At 38.8% G+C, this 19804-nt stretch overlaps 2 protein-coding genes across 2 annotated transcripts; both read right to left on the reverse strand.

Moving 5' to 3' along the window:
- Positions 1-38: 38 nt before the first annotated feature.
- LOC107822522 (uncharacterized) lies at positions 39-11989 on the reverse strand. Its single transcript, XM_075240777.1, has 12 exons — positions 11398-11989; positions 11129-11303; positions 5061-5144; positions 4246-4487; positions 3505-3724; positions 3191-3355; positions 2625-2756; positions 2253-2366; positions 1760-1807; positions 1436-1514; positions 990-1046; positions 39-306 (listed from the first exon to the last, which is right to left on the reverse strand). The coding sequence occupies exons 1-12, from the start codon at positions 11559-11561 to the stop codon at positions 251-253; spliced, it is 1536 nt and encodes a 511-aa protein (XP_075096878.1). The 5' UTR covers positions 11562-11989; the 3' UTR covers positions 39-250.
- A 4896-nt stretch (positions 11990-16885) lies between these two features.
- Positions 16886-17284, reverse strand: LOC142174473 (uncharacterized). Its single transcript, XM_075240273.1, has one exon. The coding sequence runs from the start codon at positions 17282-17284 to the stop codon at positions 16886-16888; it is 399 nt and encodes a 132-aa protein (XP_075096374.1).
- Positions 17285-19804: the final 2520 nt, after the last annotated feature.

Below are 19804 nucleotides of genomic sequence, written 5' to 3' on the forward strand. Positions count from 1 at the left end.
AGTAAATTCAAGAATCCAACATCACATTAACCAAAATATTTGAAGTAAAATTGATATTTCCCATAAATGTTTTTTTGATTAAATTGAGCCATGTATAAGTTTGCCTATACATTTACCATTACATGGTGAAGGCCAGATGGAGCAAAAGTGAAACTCAAAAACTGTAGAGAAATTAATGCTGACTGTTTATTCTCTCCTTTTTGTACAAAAGAAATTCGTGCTGTTGTCCTTTACAAACGGGACACCAAAGTCAGTTGTTCCTCTTTTGGTCTTCCTCCTTTGTTGCATCTTGCAAGTCTACACGACCTGTCACGTATACAGAACAGGAAAGATCATCAACTTTTAGCTGGTTGTATAGAACTCCAAGATAACATGTAATCTCTTTATGGATGTCATAGGAGGCTAAGCAACTTTTATAGAAATAGGAGTAAAAGAGAATATTTAGAACAAAAGGGGGGGGTTATAACTCAGAGGAGTTTTGGGATAAATCTATAGCATCATCTTCCATCCGCCAACATAACGCCACCCTTATGAAGTGTGCAGTGGTGATATAAACATCACTTAACCAAGTCAAAAAGCTTCATGTAGCATTTGTAGAAATCAAGACTGTAATAGCAGTTCAAAGGGGTGCCTCAAGAGATTACATCAAACTACCATACCATTGCTTGTACCATTTTGTCATGAAAATGTAGTCTATATGAGATATTAGCAAAAGTTACTGAGGAATTCTATGCAGAAGACATTAACTAGCCATGGTGATCCCCACTTATAGAACCCATTGAGCAGCAAACTAGAGGAACTTACAATGCTCTTCTACCTGTTCCTTAGAGATATACCACACAATCACAGTCTTTAACCTCTTGTTTGTTTTTAAATCCAAACTATCTAATTCAAGATCATCTGATCGGGTAGAAAATTAGGTTCAGCAGCTATCATATCATAGTTCAAACTGCAACAAGTGTATGTTAAATCATGTAAAGTCACCGTACCAAATAATGAAACTAAAGATGGAGGAGGCTTCAATCCATTTGAGCTCGCGTCTATCCCTACAAGATGAAGATGTTTGAAATTAGAGGTAGATCAGTTGTATAGAGACAGTATTACTCATGAAAAGCCTTACATTGGTGACAAAAGGCAGTTTAGTTAAAATAACGTCACTGATGTAGATGGCTAAGCATGGGAACAGTCTGACTACTTTGAGATCTTTTGTGACAAGTGAGACAAATCTGATGCTGATAGCACAATATATTTCATGTCTATTATTCGGGCATGGGGGTGAAGAGGATTGGTGATGGTTTGCTTATTCAAGTAGTTACCTTATTGCCTTTCACGCATAAAGTAGTTTCATAAGGAACCTCACATGTTTCTAACTAATATGTCACAGCTAAAAATTGAGGAATTTAATTCAAGGCAACGGTATTCTGAAAGTTGGCACCTGATGTTCCAGCTGATTTAAGAATGTCTGATTTCTTGAAAGTATACCCAATAAAATTGGCGTCTTTTGATGTCAGCATCTGCACGTTGGAAATGACAAGTTAGGAATCATTTCTTGGTATGACTAATGACTAACCCCTTCTCAAGAATCACTGCAACAGGTAACTGATATGATCTCACTTGGACAAGCATAAAGTTTCCAAAATATTTGGATAATCAGTATTATGCTCATGCTTACATTCTAGCTTTCAGTTTTCTTTTCTATAGTGTTTTCTTTTGTTTGAGGGGAGGGAGTGAAGTAATGCATTGTGAAAGTAATCATTACCTTTCGCCAGGGTCCCACTCTTGGTGCTGTTGATTGTGCATCTTCTACCTATAAGTGAAAAGTGAGCATATGTATAGGGAAAAAGAATGTTGTTTAAGGAAAATCTCATATAAACCTGCTTTGAAATAAAAGGAGCGTATCACTTTAATAAAGACATTGAAATTCTGAGATCTCCGGAATTTGAGAATTTACATGGGTCAACGTTGAGAACAAACGACTAATGGAAGTGAAAATGCAAAAGAATGACTTCATAAGAAGCTGAAAGGGAGATGTCTGTTGATAGTAATTGGAAATACCTGAGATTCAACCATGCAAGTAAGTGCATAAGTGATGGCTGAATTAGTTGAATTGCATATATGGATCATGGATCATGAGGTAAAAGGATGACTTCTAACTGACCTCATCATTGTCATGAGCGTTAATCTACAACTACTAAATCCTACCTAGAAAGTCAAATTAATGCAATAAGCATTCTATAAGCAAAAATACTCACTTCGGGAAACTTCTCAAAATTCTGAGTGTCTAGTTCTCCAGTAACAATGGGCTTGTAGGCAGCTTCCATTTCGTAAAGCGCATCCCACTTAGTTCCTGTGAACCAAGGATGAGCCTGAAAACGTATGCGCAAGGTAAGAAGATGAAAACCATATGCATGGAGGCAGCATGACCACTGAGCATGCTAATTTGTACTAAATCTTTGAAAAGACAGATCTAATCTCGTCAATGATAGAGGAGGAAAAATGTATTCCAATTAGTGAAAAAGCAAATATGATTCAAAGAGAGCAAGGAACATATCTCGTTTTTATTTGTTTGAAGAGAGTGTCTGCACAGTCAATTGGACCTAATGCATTCCTTTAGTGGCATTTACCTTTATTTCTTCCACTCCTCTGGTCCCCAATCTTGATTCAACATCACACAGCAAACGACAGATCAGATCCTTAGCCTCATCTGGCACTTTTGGTTCATCCGGGAATTTCAAGCATGCTCTCCAATTGATAATCTGATACATAAAAAGAAATATGACACATCATATTTCATATTTCAACCTATTAGCCTTGTTTAAGCTAATAGGATGTCTGACACAAGTTTGAAACTCATTCCTCTTGTCCAAAAAAATGTTCAAAGTTATGTTGTTGCGGACTCTCCAAAATACTGCTGCACCCGTGTCGGATCCTCCAAAAATGCACTACTTTTGGAGGATCCGAAACACACTCGGCAATATTTTCGGAGAGGCCGAGCAACATAAGTCCATAGAATTCTTTATTTAAAAATGTCCAAAGAATTGAGAAATCATCATTTCCGAATCATGACCTTTTTCGGAATTTTTGTTTACAAAAGTTTGTCTAGACCAAAGTTGTAGATCATTCTAGAGTCCCTGTGTGTCAAAGGAATCATCTTATTTTCGCCATAAAATATAAAAGAATATTGAAGTACCTTGCGACATGTCATTCTTGGATCTTCTGAACAGAAGGGAGGATAACCTACAAGCATCTCATACAAGATTGCCCCCAATGACCACCAATCGCATTCCATTCCATATCCTTTTTTCAACAAAACCTCAGGTGCCATATAATCCAGAGTTCCCACAGTAGAATATGCCTACAAAAGAGTTTCACTTATTGTTGATTATATTCAATGATTACCATGGCTAAACCAATCGACGAAGAAACCAAATAGAAGCATTTGAAGTACAGGTAATTCATATGCAGATACAATAATGGAAAAATGTAGTACTAAAATGAGGATACCAAGGCACGGCGGTTGCGTTTCCATTGTTGTAATTGGTCTTTTTGCATTAACCAGGGAGCACTATCACTAACAGCAGTCACACTTATGGACTCCTGATTTGTCAGATCTTCATCTTCCAGCAGTGATGAGTATTTGTTTTCCAGTGGTTTACATAAACCGAAATCAGAAAGCTTAAGATGTCCATTTTTGTCCAGTATAAGGTTATCAGGCTTAATATCCCTGAAAGCAAAATAAATCCTGAATCAGCTGCACACTGGTATCATAAAGTAAGCCTGCTAATGTTTGCATATTTACTAGAACAGATAATTGCATAAATTGTATCACCAATATCCACATCAAAATGTTAAATTGAACCTCGCATAATGAACTTATGCTCAAAGATCTCTGAGCCTGATGAGAGAGAGAGAGAGAGAGAGAGAGAGAGAGAGAGAGAGAGAGAGAGAGAGAGAGAGAGAGTGGGGAGGGCAAAGGCCTCGAGAGGAACTTTTGCTAAACAGATAAATGTTTTCTGAATGGATAGCAACTTCTTTAAGAGAAGTTTTCACTTCAATGATACTCGGTACTCCATATGGAAAGAAAATTCTTTACCAAAAGAAAGCATGGAAACAGACAAGTTCGTTCTCTCACTTACTAAAGCTAATATAGATGCATGTATTTGCGGATACTTTTATATAATATGGTGAATCGAAATGTAACATGCAAGACTGCAGAAAAAGCCAATTGATGCATTGTTCAGATACCTGTGCACATAATTGTGCTGATGAATAGAATGAATTGCTAAAATACTTTCTGCCATATAGAACCGTGCGACATCTTCAGAAAGAATATCTTCTCTCATCAGTAAGGTCATAATGTCACCACCAGGTAAGTATTCCATGATAAGGTACAAGAAATCTGAATCTTGGAAAGAATAGAATAGTTTCACTATGCACCGACTATCAACCTCTACTAGCAAATTCCTCTCAGATCTGACATGCTCAACCTAAAATAACCACATGAAGTTTATTTATATCAGCATACTTGAATATTATAATTGTAGACATGGAATTAACCATAGAATTTGTAAACAGATTAGTGTAGAATATCGGTAATTGCAATTGCGCACACAATATTCATAAACCTAAATCTGCAGCTTAATATTGTACTCTTTAGTTCACTTACACTAAAATGGTATGAGAAGGAGAAGACTTATGCCATTTGGGCACCTCACTCTCTATGTTTCTCAATATGTGGTTAAATGTTGTTAATTTAATTTCGTTTCTGCTATTGATTAGTTCAGTATTAAAAATTCTTTTGCAATAAGTTAGAAACCTACTCATGTGAGCAATTTATAAGAACAGATTCTACATTATGATATTTAGTGATGCTTTCAAACGGATATATTAGAAGATTATATCCTTATGTACCCTAACTGTGCTCTTCTAACTAACTAATATGTTCAATACTGCCATACAAGAAACATGCTGATTAGAAAATTCTTCAACCAGATTCTGCAAACAGTCTTATATAAATTTTCCGTAAAAAGCAGTATTTCGTTATATCATCAATGTCTCACCTGCCCACGGCTAAGCATCTCTGATTTCTTCAATTTCTTCATGGCAAATACTTCACCAGTACTTTTGGATCGACACAGTCTAACCTGCATTAAGTAATCAAATCATGTAAGAAAATCATTTCATGTGAAATGTGTTTTATCTGTGTCCACATGTCAGCATTGCGTAATTTTATGTCTTAATATGCTAAGGCAATAGAGTTCTAACTGAAAGTAGAGTTTGAAGACGTTTCTTTCAGGATAAGCACGGATCTCGTATGTATGGCATATAGCTTATGCCAAGTTAATGGTTCCTCCACCTTGACAAACATTACAAGGGAGTTGATGCAGTTTGAAAGATCAGATAGAAAAGCTATCAGGTCTCCGAGCAGATATCCGATTTGATATCATCAGAAAACATTGTGGATGTTGAAATTATCAAAAGTCCCACATCGGTGAGTGACAATTTTGAATGGATTATTTTCCCTATAAAAGAAGGCCTAATGTTTAGGATTTGAACACACCTCTCATTTGCCTTCTTATCTTCTTAAGACATTTGTATCTTCTCTCTTTAGTATTATTTCACTTGTATTTTGGAGTGGAATAAAATATTGGTTGTGTCCGAGGAAGCAGGCTAAATTGGCCGAACCTCGTAAATTTTGGTGTTCCTTTTATTGTTGCTTTATTGTCTTATTTATTATTTGGTGACTGTCATAATTTTTGGTATAGTAGTTGTGACTCATTCACACTATATATATTTGGCTTCCGCAACAATTGGTATCAGAGTCAAGGTACTGTCTAAGTATGTTCTGTGGTTGCAGCATAGTCTGATCTTCCACATCAGAAAAGATTTATCTTGGTAACTGAGTCAAGGTTCTGTCTGAGTTGCTCTGTGGTTGCAGCTTAGTCTTATCTTCCATACCATAAAGAAAATAATCTTGATTTGTGTTTTCAGCTATTAAATAATATTTGTGTCAAAGATGAGAGACAATAAACAAGAAGAATCTACATCAAGTGCCAACAATACGTCATCATTGGCATCTTCGCTTATGACAAGAATTGTGTCAAATGCGAAATTTGCGGTAGAAATGTTTGACGGGTCAGGACATTTTAGGATATGGCAAGGCGAGGTTCTAGATGTCCTTTTTCAACAAGGGTTAGATTTTGTTATTGAAGAAAAGAGACCAGATGTTATTGGAGAAGAAGATTGGAGAATTATCAATCGTGTTGCTTGCGGTACCATTCGATCCTACCTTGCTAGAGAGTAGAAATATCCATACACAAAGGAAACTTCTGCAAGTAAATTATGGAAAGCACTGGAAGATAAATTTTTGAAGAAAAACAGTCAAAATAAATTGTACATTAAGAAGCTGTTTCGCTCACCTATGTTCCTGGTACCACGATGAACGAACATATCACCAGTTTCAATAAGTTGGTCACAGATTTGCAAAATATGGATGCAACTTTTGATGATGGTGACTTGGCCTTGATGTTGTTGGGGTCACTTCCTGATGAGTACAAGCACCTTGAAACTACGCTACTCCATGAAAATGACGAAATTTCTCTCAGATAAGTTTGATCGGCTTTGTACAGCTATGAACAAAAAAAGGGAGAAAAACAGAAGGGCGGAGAAGGAGAAGAACTGGTTGTGAGGGGTCGTCCTCAAAATCAAACAAGGACAACGAAGGGAAGATTCAAGTCAAAATCTAGACCCAGCAAAGATGAATGTGCCTTTTGTCGAGAAAAGGGGCACTGGAAGAAAGACTATCCGAAGTTGAAGAATAAGGCCAAACATAACAATGGAAAGACCATTATGGATTCAAATGTAGCTGATTGTGATGATTCAGACTTCTCATTAGTTACAACAAAGTCATCAACATCATCAGACATATGGCTGATGGACTCGACTTGTAGCTATCATATGTGTCCCAACCGTGAATTTTCAAGAACAAGAATATGGAGTCATCCACACAACGGATAACAGTCATCTTACCTCATATAGCATTGGTTCAATACGATTAAGGAACCATGATGGAATGATCACAACATTAACAGATGTTCGATATGTACCGGATTTGAAGAAGAATCTCATCTCTGTGGGAGCCCTAGAATCAAAAGGGTTCAAAATCATTGCAGAGTATGCTCCGGTGCACTAGTGGTAATGAAGGCTAATCTGAAGAACAATAATATGTACCGCTATCGTGGCAGTACATTTATTGGGACAGTGATCGTGACATCAGTAACGACAAAGAGGCAGAAGCAACCAGGCTATGGCATATGCGCTTGGGACATGCTGGAGGAAAATCCTTGAAAACTCTATCAGATCAAGGATTGTTAAAAGGAGTAAAGGCTTGCAACTTGGAGTTTTGCGAGCATTGTATCAAAGGGAAACAGACAAGGGTTAAATTTGGTACAATGATCCATAATACTAAAGGCATTTTGGATTATGTACACTCTGATGTTTGGGGTCCTTCCAAAACACCTTCATTGGGTGGGAAGCACTATTTTGTAACCTTTGTTGATGATTTTTCCCGAAGAGTGTGGGTATATATAATGAAGAGCAAAGATGAAGTGTTGGGAATTTTTCTCAAATGGAAGACGATGGTGGAGAATCAAACAGGCAGGAGGATCAAGTGTATTCGCACAGACAATGGAGGTGAATACAAAAATGATCATTTCAATAAGGTCTGTGAAAATGATGGCATCGTCCGACACTTCACTGTCAGACGTACACCACAACAGAATGGAGTGGCAGAACGTATGAACCGGACCTTGCTGGAGAAGGTATGGTGTATGGTGTCCAATACTGGCTTGGACAAAGAATTTTGGGCTGAAGCAATTACATATACATGCCACCTCATTAATCGCTTACCATCTGCTGCTATTGATGGCAAGACACCATTTGAAAAATAGTATGGAAAGCCTACTGTAGATTATAACTCTTTGCACGTATTTGGCTCAACTGCATATTATTATGTGATAGAGTCAAAATTGGATCCAAGGGCAAAGAAGGCTATTTTCATGGGGATTACTTCTGGAGTCAAAGGATATCGCTTATGGTGTCCTATGACAAAGAAAGTAATATTCAGCAGGAATGTTACCTTTGGTGAATCTGTTATGGTAAATAAGGTAACAGAAGATACCAAACAAAATGAGGGTGCTTCTAAGCAAGTGGAGTTTGAGGGAAAATTTATTTTTCCTACACAAGAAGCAGAAGAGGAAACAAATGAAGATTATCCTCTGGAAGAAGAGCCAGTAGAAAGGGAGATTCTAACTCAGGAACCTCAACAACAACTTGAATCAATAGCAACCAGCAGGCCAAAAAGGATAATAACAAAACATGTTCGTCTTATAGAGACGGTTGCTTGTGCCGCCTCAATTGTAGTTGATGATGTTCCTACCACTTATAAAGACGCAGTCCAAAGTTCAAAAGAAGATAAGTGGAGGATTGCCATGAATGATGAAATACAATCCCTTCATCAGAATCATACATGGAGATTGGTCAATCTCTCGAAGGGAAAGAAAGCAATTGGGTGCAAATGGGTATTTGCAAAGAAAGAAGGATTTCCTAACCAAAAAGATGTTCCCTACAAAGCAAGATTGGTGGCCAAAGAATATGCTCAAAAGGAGGGAATTGATTACAATGAAGTGTTTTCTCCAGTTGTAAAACATTCCTTCATTAGAATTATGTTGGCTTTGGTAGCACAGTTGGATTTGGAACTAGTTCAGATGGATGTAAAAACTGCGTTTTTACATGGAAACTTGGAGGAGGAAATCTACATGACTCAGCCAAAAGGATTCAAAGTTGCTGGAAAGGAAAATATGGTGTGCAAACTTGAAAAATCATTGTACGGATTGAAACAATCTTCTAGACAATGGTACAAACGATTTAACAAGTTTATGTTGCGGCACGGGTACAAGAGAAGCAAGTACGATCATTGTGTGTATTTGCGCAAGCTTAAAGATGGTTCCTTTATATATTTTCTCATATATGTTGATGATATGTTGATAGCTTCCAAGAATTCGGAAGAAATTGATAAGTTGAAGATTCAACTGAAGAAGGAGTTCGAGATGAAGGATCTGGGTGAGGCAAAGAAAATTCTTGGCATGGAGATAATAAGAGATAGACGTTCAAAGAAACTATGTTTATCTCATAAAGAATATTTGAAAAGAGTACTACAACGTTTTGGCATAGATGAAAAGACTAAGCCGGTTAGTACTCCACTTGCTCCCCATTTTAAGCTAAGTACTACTATGTCGCCAAAAGATGAAGTTGAACGAGAGTGTATGTCAAAGGTACCATACGCAAATGTTGTTGGTAGCTTGATGTATGCAATGGTCTGTAAGAGACCTGACATTTCACAAGTTGTTGGAGTTATTAGCAGATATATGCATAATCCAGGAAAGGAGCATTGGCATGCTGTGAAGTGGATTTTACGGTATATTCATAATATTGTAGATGTTGGGTTAGTTTTTGAGCAGGAAGGCAATCAATCTGTAGTTGGATATTGTGACTCAGATTTTGCGGGTGATCTGGACAAACGAAGATCAACTACTGGTTATGTGTTTACTTTTGCAAGGGCACCAGTTAGTTGGAAGTCTACTTTGCAGTCAACAGTTGCTTTGTCTACAACAGAGGCAGAGTACATGGCTATTACACAGGTTGTGAAGGAGGCAATTTGGCTTCAGGGATTGCTAAAAGAGCTTGGTATTGGACAAAAAAGTATCACAATTTTTTGTGATAGTCAAAGTGCTATTCAATTAGCGAAGAACCAAGTTTATCATGCAAGGACGAAGCACATTGATGTTCGGTATCATTTCGTACGAGAAATCATAGAAGAAGGTGGAGTCACGGTGAAGAAAATTCATACTACGGAGAATCCTGCTGATATGCTGACAAAAGTGGTGACTGCGATCAAGTTTCAACATTGTTTGGATTTGATCAACATTGTTGAACACTAAAGATTGAAGATGGAGACACAATCAAAATTTGTTATTGAGAGAAAATTGAAGATGTGGAATTTTGCCAAAGGTGGAGATTTGTTGAAATTGTCAAAAGTCCCACATTGTTGGGTGACAATTTTGAATGGATTATTTTCCCCATAAAAGAAGACCTAATGTTTAGGATTTAAATACACATCTCATTTGCCTTCTTATCTTCTTAAGGCATTTGTATTTTCTCTCTTTAGTATTATTTCACTTGTATTTTGGAGTGGAATAAAATATTGGTTGTGTCCGAGGAAGTAGGCTAAATTGGCCGAACCTCGTAAATTCTGGTGTTCCTTTTATTGTTGCTTTATTGTCTTATTTATTATTTGGTGGCTGTCATAATTTTTGGTATAGTAGTTGTGACTCATTCACACTATATACATTTGACTTCCGCAACAGTGGAAACAACCAGTACGAGCAGGAGATGCGTGTGTGCTTCTCCACTGCCATGTCAGAGCGAATCAGCAAAAGTCTTAAAATAACATAACGAGAAATATGATATGCAGATATTTCTCCAGAGATGCTCAGCTTACCAGTAAACTGATCTTTCTTAATCTTTCATCTTGTTTAATCAATTAAACTTTCTTAGTAGAGATGATAAGCTTGGGACGATATGCAAATTAAGATCTTCTATATTTGTCTATATGACTAATTTATGCACCTCTTTGCTCGCGACTACGGCAAAGTAACATGTTTCGGCTATCATAAGTTGCTCAGCCTAGATGATTTTTGTTTTTGATGTTTAATTACTTGCAACAGCACAAACTTTAGCCTGAATAATCACTTAATAGGAAAAACAAAGACATACTTTAAGTTACTCCGATCGAACAGGTTCATTTGATTTTTTGATCCATGCATCTAATCAGCAGTAAATTACTAAATCAATGAACCAATGAGCTATGCCCCAATTTCCAACTAATTAAGGTCGGCTGTATACGCCCCAATTTCCAGGGTGGCTGTATGAATCCTCTATATCTATTCTGCTCTATTATGCATCTACTACAATTACCATCCAGCCATCTTTTTAAGTAAATTTACATCATGAAAACATGAATTATAAGAAAATAATTTTGTGAAATAGAGTTGTAAGAAAGACAATGTACCTCACCAAATGCGCCTTTACCAATGACAGTCAACAGTTCAAAGTCATCAATACCAACTTTATGCCTCTGCAATCTCATGTACTCAGTTTCCCTCCTCTCCAAATTCCTCAGCATCTTCTCTTGCTCATCATCCGGTATCTGTGCTTCTTGCGCCTTCCTCTGCAACGTTCTTCGCCTGAAAAAAAAAACACAACAAACCCCATGTCAACACAAATACACTACACTACAATATTGTGTAAATGCAGGTAAGTAAAGAAAAAAACAAGAACCTTTCTAAGCGATCTTGTAAGCCTTGAAGATAGTTCTTGTAATGATTCTCAATGATCTGTTTAGCAGCAGCTGATTTTTGACGAGTCACTGGTGATGAAACAGAGAATTCTGGCTCCAAAGAATTGAACACCTGATCAGGCTTATTCTTGTCAGCACCCTCCATTGATCCAAAATAAAGTTCCCAGATCTCAAATTGAAAGAAAATATTAGAAAGAAAGCAAAAAAAAATGTAAAGGGTGTGTTTTGTATCAATTCTTGGAGGCTCTACAACAACAAAAGAAGGATTCAAGATATAGAGTAGGTGGTTTATAGTGAGAGTAAATTCAAGTTAAGAAAAGACTATATTTGTCTCTTTCTGTAACATTGGTAGAGAAGCAAAAGGAAAGAAGAAGAAAGAATCTTGAGAGTAAGTGAAGGGGGGAAGTACGAGGCAAATTGAAGAGAGTAATAAAGAAGTGGGTGTTTGTTGTCAGTGTCAGCACTCTGCTGCATAAAAGTTAAGACACTGTCGGGAGAAGTAGTTCTGTGTTAGAGAGATGAGATGGAAATTTTTACAGTTTTTGGTGGGCTGTCAACTGACAATATGCATATGAATTAGCTGTAAGCTGTGTGTGATGGGAATTTGCTGGGAATGGAGTGATATTGACGGAAATAATATCAACTTGTACTTTATAAGTGAAAAGAATGTGACAAGGAACAACAAACCTCGGAAGCATTTTGAGGACCTCTTTCACCTATCACAATATCATTTATTTTGATCTAATAATGGGTTCATCAACAACTACAAACTCGGTCTAATTTCACAAGTGAGATCCGCAAGGTAATGTATATACAGACCTTACCGTTACCTTATAAAAATAAAAAGGTTATCACACTTATGCTGAAAAAGAAAAACAATAGTATAGAAGCCACAAAAAAAATAACAGCAAGATAATAATCAGTGTAGAACACTTTGAGCTTGAGTTCACGTGCCCCATGCTTTAATACATAGATATGCCCCTGAGTATTTGTGCTCATCTTTTATTCTATTGTTATGTATTATCTTAATTCATTTATTATTGAAAACCTATCTGATAACGCCAAATTATGCCTTATACAAGGACACACACGGACGTAGTAAATATAATCTGAGTAATTCTGCCCAGATTCGAACCACAGGAATTAACCTATCAATTACTTTTGTCGGATTTACTAAATTCACAGAATCAATTTCCCCAAACTTTGTAATTCACAATTGGTGATATTTCTAACAACTAAAAAACTAAAAATAATTAACAGCTGAAAATTAACTATGCTTGATGTGTAAACAGTTGGAATAAGGTCTAAGGCAATGGTTTCCCCCATTGGTGATTTCCTTGGTTGTATGTTTCTTATAGCAATGCCTTAGTTGTCTCTATCAATCAAGAACTCTCCAGTTATCATAAATCTCTCTCAAGCAATTATGATAATTTACTAGACGCACTCTCTCAAGCTACGCTAGCTAGATTCACATTACCGTTCTTTTAGATTGCACCCGAGGTATCGTTATCTCTAATCCAACCTCTAAACCCTCGGTTATGACTCTCGTCTATACTCCGGGAGTGATGTTATTCAAGCAACTACCTAAATATGCACTCTCTCTCAAGAAGATACATAATAAATAGGAACGGATAATTGAGGCCCCTTTCAACTAACCACAATTAAAACGTAGATGAACAAATAGAGATTAACAACCAATTCAAACTATATTACTATCACAACCAAGTCATCCCCAACGGGTTTCACCAAAACCTTAGATTAAAGTATTTAACTACTCATGACAACGTAAGAATAAACTACGAAAATATTCATAATGGAAAATTGCAAGAAAAATAGAAGAGAATAAGAACTATGATGTTTTGGGTGATCTCTCACACTTGTTCTTCTTGCAAAAGTAATCTCCAAAATAAGCCCCCCTTTTTCTTGGGCGAGTTTCCTACATCTTATAAGGGTTTTACAAAAGCTTTCCCGAATTGACACTTTGGCCCCTTAAATTTCTGGACTGTGAACATGCCGTCGCGGCCGCGGCGTCGTCCGCGGCGCTGACCGTGGAGAACACTGACTCCAACCCCGGCGTGGACCGCGGTGGCAACCGCGGTGAGTATTTTGGGCCTTTTTATCTCCGCGTTCCTTCTCTTTTTGCTCTTTTGTGTTTGGGTATTTCTTGAGTGGGTGTTTTTCTTCACGTTATTGCCTCTAAACACTTCATGTTGCTTCCTCACATCTTATATTCCCTGCGAAACCAAATAGCATTAATTAAAGCATTTTATTGGCAACTTACATTATAAAATAACAACAAAGCATGGGCAATTATGGTGTAAATAACAACTATATAGCCTATTATCTCACACCCCACACTTAAATTATTGCTAGTCCTCGAGCAATTCACCACACTCCATAAAAATTCATTCCCTATGCTTTTCCCTCAACGACTCACGCCATGAACATTTCACAAGAGTTACACCTAGTAGTGAGCAGCTTTTACCTCAAGAATCAAGTTTTTCGTACCCTGTAACATTTGCACTTACTCAAACCACTCTACACAATAGTCAAGATGCACCTTTCCTTTGTGAATCACATGCCCTCACATCACACAAGAGAGTAGTTCCATATATATAATGATAGTGATAACAATTAGGAACTCAAATAGACAGAATTCACTCACTCTCCAAAAAGAACATTCGCATGTCACAAAGATGCACCATAAGCTTGCCCCTAGTGTAGTACTCGACTAATCGAGCCCCACTCAGTCTAAGATCAATAGGACTTTATTTGGTTGTAATGTAGGCTAAGGGACGGGTAAGATACATTTAGATATAGTGACTAACCTCCCTAAGCACTTTTAATACAATTACGTTGAACTTAAAAATCATCATTTTATAAGCCAACACTCCACTACATTTATTTAAACATCCTCATACATTAGGTGCAATTTGTACAAGCTACCACTTATTAATCACTACAAAATATATGAACTTTTTTTCGTGGTGCTTTTCTTTTTACGCTTCAAATTCTGCACATTTTCTCTATTTCCATGGTTCCACTTCAAAAACCAAACCACCACCCCACACTTTTGTTTTTACATAATCTCAATACCAATCTAGTGCTTAGTGAGAGGGAGGAAAATTGGTTCAAACAGCAGGCTATTCAAGCAAGTGGTTAAGGTTCACATTGTGGTTGCCGAAGAAATAGGTTTATAGACTCAACGGGGTTAACTAAGATGTAATGCATTCAGGTGGGTTCACTTTATATGTCTGGCTCAACAAAGAAATGCCTATATCACTTCTAAAACCGAATGAAGCTACTATTTCGCTTTGCAAACACATAGGGCAAGTTCTAGGCATCAAATGTACAACATGGAATACAATGATACTCACACCCACATGGCACATGACTCACTCCGGATTAGTTTATCAAAACATTCTTTTTTGAGTGTTCAAGTTAGGTACAAACATACAATTTTTAAGGCACTTAAACAAGATTCAACCCTTGAAGCTAAGCGCTACACTCTAGCATCTATCGTGTTTAGGAGTAAGAACGCTAAGGGTTTTTCTTCTTCAATTTTAAACTCTTCGCCCATTAATCCTAACCTAAAACAAAAAAATCTACCTATACCCAGTTCAAGCTAAACCCTTGAAAAAGAACCGTGGCCTAAAGAAAAAACAAGGGGAAGTTACTACACTACCTAAGAAATAAAAAAATCTTTTTGGTGTTTTCTATAGACTAGCTTCCCTCAAGAAAATTGTCTAAAGAATCTGTCATTAGGAAGAGTCTTTATATTTCCAAAAAAAAAAAATTTGCTCGACTTGGTCCCTCAAGAACCCCGCCGAAAGAGATCCATCGTGGGGACAAGTCGCTTCTATTTTAACTTCCTAAAAATAAAACTGTTACTTTATTTCTAAAGTCACTAACACAAAACAAAACCAAGAACAACAAATAGATAATATTCACAAGTACAACATACAACGAAGTCCCCCACCCCACACTTAAAATTAAGACATGCCCCCATGGCTTGACAATATAAAAAGCAGTGAGGTAAAGAAACTTCCCTGAAGGGTCACTCTTGATCCGAAACTGTGTCTGGGTTCACGCTGCAGGTGCGACCCAGTGCTCTCAACCATCCCATGAACTTCTTTTCCGACTTCACCTATCGTCAGCCACAACATAAATACGGGTCCCCAAGTCAGCGATGGAGGTCCGCAGTCCAGTCATTTCCTGCTCCAAAGTAGCCATCTGAGTGCTCCGGCGTGGTTGTGATGATCCTGCCTCGTCCCTTCTAGGAGGGGCTGTAATCTCAGTAGCTTCAGTAGCATCAAAATCATCCTCAGACTCATCAGACAAGTCATCATTGCGTCGTACCGGCTCTCTTCCCTCTTGCCCAATTTTTCTCGCCCGGAAAGGGGTTTTTATAGGTAATTTCCCATCAACTCGGGAGTTCTCAGGAACCTTAGCAAGGCGGCATAGACGGGTGACAAGCGAAGGGAAGTAGTGGCCTTTGCTTAGTTCAGGCGATCGGATGAATATTTCTTCAGAGAGGACTTGGGCGACATAAAACCCTTGGTGAGTCATGAAGCAGTAGACCATAGCGGCCCGTGGCCCATTTATATCGATGGTATTGCTGGATGGTAGCAACCGAGTGGTGATGACAGTGAGCCAACATTTGGCCTCCCAAGTAAGAGACTTAGAGTGTAGAGTCGTCGGTTGTGCTTCCCATTTGGGCTGTCTGCCAAACCATCACCCACCAACAACACCATTCCACACAGTCAAAATACAGCCCCTTCACCAAACATATGCTAAAAACGAAATTACACTAAAAAGAAGAAGAAAAACTAAACAAAACAAAATCCTATCACTAACACTACATTAGAACAACACTAACTAGCATAATACAACAAAAAATAGAAGGAAAAGAGAAGGGGGGGTCGGAATCATACCTTGGGGGGAAGAAGATGAGGGGTGTTGTGAAGGAGGAAGAAGAAGAAGAGAGTATGGAGGGGAGGGTTAGGGTTTAGAGAGAGAGAGGGAATTAGGGATTTTAGGGGGGAGGGGATCATTTATTTTGATTTAGGGAAGGGTTATGTTGTGTTTTAAAATTAAAAGAAGAGTGGAGAAAAAGAACAAAACGAAAAAAAATAAAAATAAAATAAAAAAACCAGCAAACATGGTACGCCTTCCGCGATCGACGTCGCGGTCTGAGACAGTGTCTCCCGCAATCGTCACCGTGGTTCGAGCCGCGGCCGCGGTGAAATATTAAACCTTCAGTGATTTCCGCGGTCCTCGCCGCGGACCGCACCGCGGCCGCGGTGAATTTTGTCGACCAGCAGTGTCTCCCGCAGTCCTGGTAGCGGCTGGCAATTTTTTTTTGTCTTCTAAACACGAAGTTACATACTACACTTAAAATACATTCGTGGGTTGCCTCCCATGCAGCGCCTAATTTAACGTCGCGGCATGACGCAAGTAGTTGAGCCTTCACTCCTCATTCGTGTAATGGGGTTCTTTCAAATTGATCATCACTGTATCCCATTTTTCTTCAGTTATTCCAAGGTAATGTTTCAACCTTTGCCCATTTACTGAGAACTTGTTTGTCCCATCTTCTGACTCAATCTCAACAGCTCCACTTGTAAACATTTGCACCGCTCTAAATGGCCCTGACCATCGGGACTTTAACTTACCTGAAAACAATCTCAGCCTTGAATTATACAATAATACCTTGTCACCGGGTTTGAAATTTCTGTCCACAATGTGCTTGTCATGCATCTTCTTCATTCTTTCCTTGTAGAGCCTCATGCTTTCAAAGGCTTGATATCTAAATTCTTCCAGCTCATGCAACTCTGTCAGTCGATTTTGTCCAGCTGCTTCGGGATCCATGTTCAATTATTTCAGTGCCCACCAAGCTCGATGTTCTAGCTCCACAGGCAGGTGACAGGCCTTCCCAAATACCAACTTGTATGGTGACATACCTATTGGTGTTTTGAACGCAGTTCTATAGGCCCAGAGTGCGTCATCAAGCTTCTTTGCCCAATCAATTCGTGTGGCATTCACTGTCTTGGTTAGTAGACTTTTTATCTCCCTATTGGACACTTCAACCTGCCCACTGGTTTGCGGATGGTAAGGGGTAGCCACCTTGTGGTGTACATCATACTTTGTAAGCAATTTCTCGAAGGCTCTGTTACAGAAGTGAGTACCTCCATCACTGATGATCGCTCTTGGTATCCTAAATCGGGTGAATATGTTCTTTTTCACAAAACCTATCACCACTCTTGCATCATTAGTGGTCAACGCTGCAGCTTCCAACCATTTAGACACGTAATCTACAACAACAAGTATGTACTTATTGCCAAATGAGCTAACGAAGGGGCCCATGAAGTCAATCCCCCAAACATCAAACACCTCTACCTCTTGAATAGGGTTCATGGGCATCTCATGGCGACAGGAAATGTTCCCGGTTCACTGACATTCATCGCAGCCCTTCACCTATAGGTGTGCATCTCTAAACATTGTTGGCCAAAAGAACTCGGCCTCTAGCACTTTCGCAGTTGTCCTGGCTCCTCCAAAATGTCCTCCATATGCTGATGCGTGACAAGCCTGCAAAATAGAAGATTGTTATATCTCGGGGACACACCTCCAAATCATATTATCAATATAGATTCTAAATAAATAAGGCTCGTCCCAATAATACATGCGGAAATCACGATAAAACTTTTTTCTTTTGGACAGATGAAAGGTCATAAGGAACAATACCGCAGGCCAGGTAGTTTGCAAAATCTGCATACCATGGCGTATCCTCAAGATTGGCTACAAGCAGCTGCTCGTCTGGAAAGGTTTCCAGGATCTCTTCGACCTCGACTGATTTTTCAACTCCTTCAAGTCGCGATAGGTGATCAGCGACTTGATTTTCTGTGCCCTTATGGTCACGAATTTCGAGGTCGAATTCTTGCAACAGTAGCACCCAACGAATCAGGCGTGGCTTAGACTCCTTTTTCTCAATTAGGTACCTGAGAGCTGCATGGTCAGTATATACAATCACCTTGGAACCAATAAGATATGATCAGAACTTGTCAAAAGCAAACACCACCGCCAACATCTCCTTCTCCATCACTGTGTAATTGAGCTGTGCACCGCTTAGCGTTCTGCTTGTCTAGTAAATCGGGTGCATCAGCTTATCTTTTCGCTGCCCCAAGACCGCTCATATAGCATAGTCGCTGGCATCACACATAAGCTCAAATGGTTGCTCCCAATTGGGTGCAACAATGATGGGTGCAGTTATTAACCTCTTCTTCAGTTCCTCAAATTCCAACCTGCAATCATTAGAAAACACAAAGGGCTGATCCTTTTCAAGGAGTTTGCATAATGGGTTAGCAATTTTGGAAAAATCTTTTATGAAATGCTGGTAGAACCCAGCGTGTCCAAGAAAGCTTCTCACCGCCTTGACTGACGTGGGCGGTGGTAGCTTTTCAATCACGTCAACCTTAGCATGGTCGATCTCAATTCCTTTACTGGACACTCGATGCCCCAGAACTATACCTTCTTGTACCATAAAATGGCACTTCTCCCAGTTTAGCACTAAGTTTGTCTCCACACATCTTTTAAGCACTCTCCTTAAGTTGTGAATACAGTCTTCGAATGAATCTCCCACCACGGAGAAATCATCCATAAAGACCTCCATAATATCCTTCACCATGTCTGTGAAGATGGCTAACATGCACCGTTGAAAAGTTGCGGGTGCATTGAAAAGCCCAAAAGGCATTCTCCGAAAGGAAAAGATGTCATACGGACAGGTGAAGGATGTTTTCTCTCTATCTTCGGGGGCTATTGATATCTGATTGTACCCCGAATATCCATCCAAGAAACAGAAGTGCGATCGCCCAGCCAGCCTGTCCAACGTTTGGTCAATGAAAGGTAAGGGGAAATGGTCCTTCCGGGTGGTTGTGTTCAATTTCCTGTAATCCATGCAAATACGCCACCCTGTGACTGTACGAGTTGAGATCAACTCATTGTTCTCATTTTTTACAACAGTCATTCCCCCCTTTTTCGGCAGACATTGGACAGGGCTGACCCAATTACTATCAGAGATGGGGAAGATGATTCCCGCATCTAACCATTTGATCACTTCTTTCTTTACAACCTCTTTCATGTTTGGGTTCAGCCTTCGCTGGTGTTCCCTGGAAGGTCTGTGCCCCTTCTCCAAGAGAATCTTATGCATATAGAAGGCTGGACTGATACCCTTTTTGTCTGCCATGGTCCAACCAATGGCAGTCTTGTTTTCCTGCAATACCTGTACGAGCCATTCTACCTGCACATCCAACAAACTGGATGATATAATAACAGGCAAGGTCGAATCAGGGCCTAAGAACACATACCTGAGGTGATCTGGGAGTGGCTTCAGTT

This window comes from Nicotiana tabacum, chromosome 20 (genome assembly GCF_000715075.1).
Source record: "Nicotiana tabacum cultivar K326 chromosome 20, ASM71507v2, whole genome shotgun sequence".
Classification (NCBI taxonomy): Eukaryota; Viridiplantae; Streptophyta; class Magnoliopsida; order Solanales; family Solanaceae; genus Nicotiana; species Nicotiana tabacum.

Excerpts from the sequence above, each read along its gene's own strand:
- LOC107822522 (XM_075240777.1), bottom strand. The coding sequence starts at position 11,561 with ATGGAGGGTGCTGACAAGAATAAGCCTGATCAGGTGTTCAATTCTTTG. Across the intron at positions 5,145-11,128 it reads GTAAAGGCGCATTTGGTGAG|GTTAGACTGTGTCGATCCAA; the intron begins GTACATTGTCTT and ends TACTTAATGCAG. Across the intron at positions 307-989 it reads ATCTTTAGTTTCATTATTTG|GTCGTGTAGACTTGCAAGAT; the intron begins GTACGGTGACTT and ends TATACGTGACAG.
- LOC142174473 (XM_075240273.1), bottom strand. The coding sequence starts at position 17,284 with ATGGATCCCGAAGCAGCTGGACAAAATCGACTGACAGAGTTGCATGAG.